The 6000-nt window shown below is 56.0% G+C and overlaps 1 protein-coding gene across 1 annotated transcript; it reads right to left on the bottom strand.

The window, feature by feature from the left end:
• Positions 1–1822: 1822 nt before the first annotated feature.
• On the bottom strand, positions 1823–4372 carry CD70 (CD70 molecule). Its single transcript, XM_004619473.1, has 3 exons — positions 4229–4372; positions 3440–3479; positions 1823–2214 (listed from the first exon to the last, which is right to left on the bottom strand). Exons 1-3 carry the CDS (start codon positions 4370–4372, stop codon positions 1823–1825), a joined length of 576 nt encoding a protein of 191 aa, XP_004619530.1.
• Between the last annotated feature and the right edge of the window lie 1628 nt (positions 4373–6000).

Here is a 6000-nt window from a genome sequence, read left to right on the forward strand (position 1 = left end):
CCCACTGTATTATCTCTCCAGGCCCCGCGGGGTGTAGATTTTGCATGGAAAAGCCCCAGCTTCAGTCTGTCACCCTGCAAGTACTTCTGGAAAATTCCCCTGAATCTCTTAGTCTCTTAAAAATGTGGGGGAATCTCAGAGAGAGCGGGAAGGAGGATGGAAGGAGAGGGTGGAGGGTGAGATGAAGCATAGGTCCGCGCAGCTGTGTGTATTGTTCACATTATTTTGCTTTGGGGCCACACCCAACAGTGCACAGGATTGACTCTTGGCTCTGTGCTCAGAGATCACTTCAAGCGGGGCTTTGGAGACCTTATGGGATGTCAGGGATCAAACCCAGGTCCCCCACATCCAAGGCAAGCGTCCTACCTGCGGGACTATCGCTCCAGCACCAACAACAGGATTTCTATCGTTTCACACTTCCTGTGTAGGCACTGCCCAGTCATGCACTAGCGTGTCAATATCCCTTCCTCACTGTTCCGGTCCCCTGCTCAGCCTGCAGCCTGCATCCTCACGTCTCTGGTCTCTTGGCAGAGAAGTCAATCTTGGTTTGCTTGTTTATTCACGGGCTACACCCAGCAGGGATGCTCACGGGCGGCTCATAGCTCTGTGCTCCGTCGTTGATCCCAGAGGTGTCAGGTGATCATTGGTGCTGGAAACGGAACCAGCCGCGGCTTCCTTCGTGCAAATCCTGTTGCACTGTTGCTTAGTGACTTGATGAGATTGCAGCCTCAAAAATCCCACTTTGACTGCTTTGCTTAGTCAAGGATGTTCCATTTGTCCTGACATCCATGCCAGTGTGTGTGCATCTGTGTGCAAGCCCTGTATGCGTGCGTGCTTGCATGCATGCATGCATGCATAATGTGTGCTTGCGTGCATGGGTGTGCATATGGCTGCCTGTGTGATTCTCCAGCAAGATGTAAAGTTTTTTTTTTCTCTTTTGGGTCACACCTGGCGATGCACAGGGATTACTCCTGGTTCTGCACTCAGGAGACTAGGGCCTTCAAGTCTCCTGCGGTGCTCAGGGGACCATATGGGATGCTGGGAATCGAACCCAGGTCAGCCGCGCGTGCAAGGAAAACGCCCTACCCGCTGTGCTATTGCTCCAGCCCAAGTGTGTTTTCAAGGCGGCTTCCTGCCACCTTATGATTGATGAGCTCCCTGGCCAATGGCGCTTGAGTCAGTCTACCCTGGCCCTGCCCCTCAACTAGAGGCGGGACCGGAAGTTCCCACCTTTTGACACTGTCTTCCAGCCTCTATGGAAGTCCCAAGAAAGTGGGTAAAATGGTAGAATTCTTTTTTTTTTTTTCTCTTTGGGTCACAGCTGGTGATGCTCAGGGGTTACTCCTGGCTCTGCACTCAGAATTACCCCTGGCGGTGCCTAGGGGACATCATGGGATCCTGGGAATCGAACCCGGGTCGGTCGCGTGCAAGGCAAACGCTCTACCCTCTGTGTTATTGCTCCAGACCCCCCCAAAAGTGGGTAGAATTCTGTTTCCAGAGGGCCAGAGCCATAGGACAGCAGGGAGGGTGCTTTCCTTGCACGTGGCCGACCAGGGTTTGATCCCCGGCCCCCCATCGAGTCCCCCAGGAGTGATCCCTGAATACAGAGCCAGGAGGAACCCCTGAGCAACTCCAGGTGACACCCTTACTCCCTCCCCCAGGAAACCCCCCCACAAACACCCCCAACAACAAGAGATGCGGGGCAAAGACCAAGCATGGACATCGTGAATACACATACGCATACATTTTAATAATAAACCATAAATAAAGAAGGGCACCCTTAGTTCCAACTCATCTGCGGGTGGAAGTGCAACTCTGGGCTTCACTGGTGCACCCAGTGGAGCCCAAAGAAACTCGCGTCCGAGTTGGCGGACGGCAGGAAGGGCAAGGTGAGGTTGCTGCAGAGCGTGTCCCCCTGGAGCAGGCGCGTCAGGCGCTGGGAGGCCACGAAACAGTCTCCGAGGAACGGGAGGCGCAGCAAGCTGATGGGCCGGGCGCCGGGGTTGCAGATGGCCACCACCAAGGTGGGCCCGGGGCGCGCGGCGGCCCGCGAGGAGGATGTGCAGTTGGCCAGGGTCACCTGGATGTGGAGCCTGTAAATGCCCGTCACCTGGATGTACACCTGCCCGCGGTCGTCCACTTGTAGCCCGTGCAGAAAGGCGCGCCCCAGGGCGGGGTTCCCGTGCCAGGGCAGCCGCGGGTCCAGCCGAGGGCCTGGGTGGGGGCGGGGTGTGAAAGCGTGAATTTTTTTTTCCATTTTTTTTCGAGGGGAGGCACACCCAGTGGTGCTAAGGGCTGATTCCTTTTATTTATTTTTTTCTTTTTGGGTCACACCTGGCGATGCTCAGGGGTTACTCCTGGCTCTGCACTCAGGAATCACTCCTGGCAGTGCTTGGGGGACCCTATGGGATGCTGGGAATTGAACCCGGGTTGGCTGCATTGCAAGGCAAACGCCCTCTCCGCTGTGCTATCGCTCCAGCCCCAAGTCTGATTCCTTTTATTATACTTTTTGTTTTTTTTGGGTCACACCCAGCAATGTGCAGGGGTTACTCCTGATTCTCCCCTCAGGAATCATCCTGGTGGTGCTTGAGGGACCCTATGGGATGCCGGGGATGTAACCCGGGTCAGCTTCATTGAAAGGCAAACACCCTCCTTTCTGTACTAACATTTTAGCTTGGGGCTGATTCCTGGCCCTGTGCTTAGGGATCACGTCTGGTGGAGCTTGCGAGACCCAGTGGGGGTGCCGAGGATCGAACTCAGGTCAGCTGCCTGCAAGGCAAGTGCCCTCCCCGCTGTACTAGCTCTCTGATAGCTCCAGGAAGATGATTTTCTATCACTATCTGGGGAAACTGCCGGTATGTCCCCTGCCTTGGTGGGGTATTGATACCCATTGGGTACCACTTGGTGGGAGATTGGTTTGGCCCACACACAGCTGCATTCAGGGCTTACTCCTGGCAGGCTCTATGTGGTTTTGGGATGGAACCCAGGTCAGCCACGTGCCAGGCAAACACCTTAAACCCTGTCCCAGCTTGGCTCTTCAGCTCTGAACTTCAACCAGTAAGTCCAAGGTACCATAACCTTGGACTTCCTGGGTTTTGGAAATAAGTAAGTCATGCATTCTGTAACATTCTCTCTCTCTCTCTCTCTCTCTCTCTCTCTCTCTCTCTCTCTCTCTCTCTCTCTCTCTCACACACACACACACACACACACACACACACACACTCTTATTTTTCTTTTTCGCTTTTTGGGTCACACCCAGCGATGCTCAGGGGTTACTCCTGGCTCTGCATTCAGGAATTACTCCTGGCAGTGTCGAAGGACCCTATGGGATGCCGGGAATTGAACTCGGGTCGACCGCGTGCAAGACAAATGCCCTCCCCACTGTACTACCGCTCCGGGCTCCCCCCACACATACCCACCCACCCACACACCCTCTTACCTGTATGATTTAGGTGGAGTTCGCCTATGGCTGTGTCCCCCTGGAAGAGAAGAACCCGCGGGTCAGGCACGGAAAACTTGCAAGCGCGCCCCCTTCTGGCCGGCGCTGCCGTAGCTCAGTTGTTCCCCCTCCTCCCCGCCTCACCCCACCCCAGCCCGGCCGACCCCGGTAAAGCCTCTTAAAGGGGAAGTGCCTCTTAAGGGGGAGCGGCACCGGCGGACTTTCATAAACGAACGTGTGGCTTTCCAGGACGCAGCTAGGGGGGTGGCAGCAGCCACTCCCTAGTGAGGAGGACCAGGACAGTCCACTCGTGGGCTGCCCCCTCCTCCATCCCTCGCCCCATCCCGGACCCCTCCCAGTTTGGTGAAGCCCCCAGCAGCCTCTGAGTCAGCGGTCGGGTGATGGGGGGAACACCAAAGCCGCGTCATTTCTCCACGTTCACCTCGGACGTACCTTTTTTCAGATGCGTCTTTCCCTGCCGAGATCCCCGGGCGGGATTCACCTGAGCGCCCCGCGGCTAGGGTGGGGGCGGGGGCGCAGTTTTCACTGCCACCCCTTTTCGCGTTTGGATTTTTATTAGCATCTTAAACGGACGTAAAAGTTTGGATTCTCGCTTCCTCGTCCCTAGCTCACCCACCCTCTCTTCCTAGAATTCTCGGTCTGGGATGCCCCGATGCTCCCAGCTCCGCGCGCCCTGGATTGCTCGTGTGCCCCAGCGTGCCAGGTAATAGCTGATTTCTTTGAGGGGCAGTTGGGGTCCGAGGGAGAGACCCTTCCCTGTCCACTTACCGTCGGTGCCGGCGACTTCTGGCCAAAGAAGTGGCCAAAGAGGAAGCAGCAGACGGCGACCAGCGGGAGCATCAGGATGACCACACGCACGACGGATGTCCAACGCGCGCGGGGCACAGCGTAACGTTCCCTGGCCACGGGCATTCGCGGGCGACGCTGCTCCAGCTCGAAACGGCCGGTCCGGGCGAGGGGGGCGGCGAGCAAATGGGACCCTGAGCGCCCGGGGTGGCACAGAACTCTGCGCCGTCCTGCAGTGCAAAGGACCTTTGGGCTTGTTTCAACCTGGTCCTAGAGTGTGTTTGGGGGGCGGCCCCACCCACCCGTGGGGATGTCCGACAAAGCGGGGAGGAGTCGGTTCCCTGCTGCTAAGGGAAATCCCCTGACCCCTGGGCCCCGGGCGAAGAATCAGTCCTCTGCCCTCATGCCCTCACGCCCTCACCATTCTATTATTATTATTATTATATATAGTTTTTGCTTTTTTGGATCACACCCAGCGATGCTCAGGGGTTACTCCTGGCTCTGCACTCAGGAATTACCCCTGGCAGAGCTGGGGGGACCCTATGGGATGCCGGGGATTGAACCCGGGTCAGATTCGTGTCAGGCAAATGCCCTACCCGCTGTGCTATCGCTCTGGCCCACCCTTCCTATTTTGAATATTCTCTTTCCCTCCTTATTCATAAATTAAATAGGAATTATCTAGCCCCTGAACGAATGACTGATCGAATGAATGAATGAATGAATGAATGAGTGCAACTCACCTGGGCACAATTAGACCAGCGGATCAGAAGCTGGTGACTCATCCTCACTGCCCAGTGGGGAGAGCGAAGCATGTCCTAAAAAATGGGGTGCCCCTTTTATCAGGGGTTCGTTCCTCTTCAGCTTCTCAGCCTCCCTGGTGGGGCCATACCTGAGGGAGGGGGGCAGGGGAGGAGAAGCAATAGAATGACTTTTTTTTTTGAGGAGGGAGAGGGGACCCCCACGGGGCTGTGCTCAGGGGTTACTGTGGACCATTTGCAGTGGTGGAAATCTAATGCAAGTCACCTGCATGCAAGTCAAGCACTCCACCTGCTGGGCTAACTCTCCAGCCCTCAGGGAAATATTCTGTTTTGTTTTGTTTTTTTTTTTTGGTCACACCAGCGATGCTCAGGGGTTCCTCCTGACTCTGCACTCAGGAATTACTCCTGGCGGTGCTCGGGGGACCCTATGGGATGCTGGGATTTGAACCCAGATTGGCTGCGTTGCAAGGCAAACGCCCTCCCCGCCGTGCTATTGCTCCAACCCTCAGGGAAAATTATTTGAAGGGCGGGGCTGGAGCACAGCACAGTGGGTAGGGCGTTTGCCTCGCAACGCAGCCAACCTGGGTTCGAATCCCAGCATCCTAAAGGGTCCCCTGAGCACCATCAGGAGTAATTCCTGAGTGCAAAGCCAGGAGTAACCCCTGAGCATCGCCGGGTGTGACCCAAAAAGCAAATAAATAAATAAATTTGAAGGGCTGGGGAGGTGGGGGAGGGGTGCAGGAAGGCCAGGTTTGATCCCCACAACCCTATGGTCTCCCAAGCATCACCAGGAGAGATGCAGAAAATGGTCAAGGTGCTTGGCTTGCCCAGGCCCATCTTGGTTCAGCCTCTTGCACTGCAGATGGTCCTCTGAGCCCCAAAGGAGGGATCCTTAAGCACAGGGCCAGGGGTAAGCTTGGAGCACTACCAGTTGTGACCAAAATTTCCCTTCACTTTTTTTTTCTTTTTGGGTCACACCCGGTGATGCACAGGGGT

This window comes from Sorex araneus, chromosome 2 (assembly GCF_027595985.1).
Source record: "Sorex araneus isolate mSorAra2 chromosome 2, mSorAra2.pri, whole genome shotgun sequence".
Classification (NCBI taxonomy): Eukaryota; Metazoa; Chordata; class Mammalia; order Eulipotyphla; family Soricidae; genus Sorex; species Sorex araneus.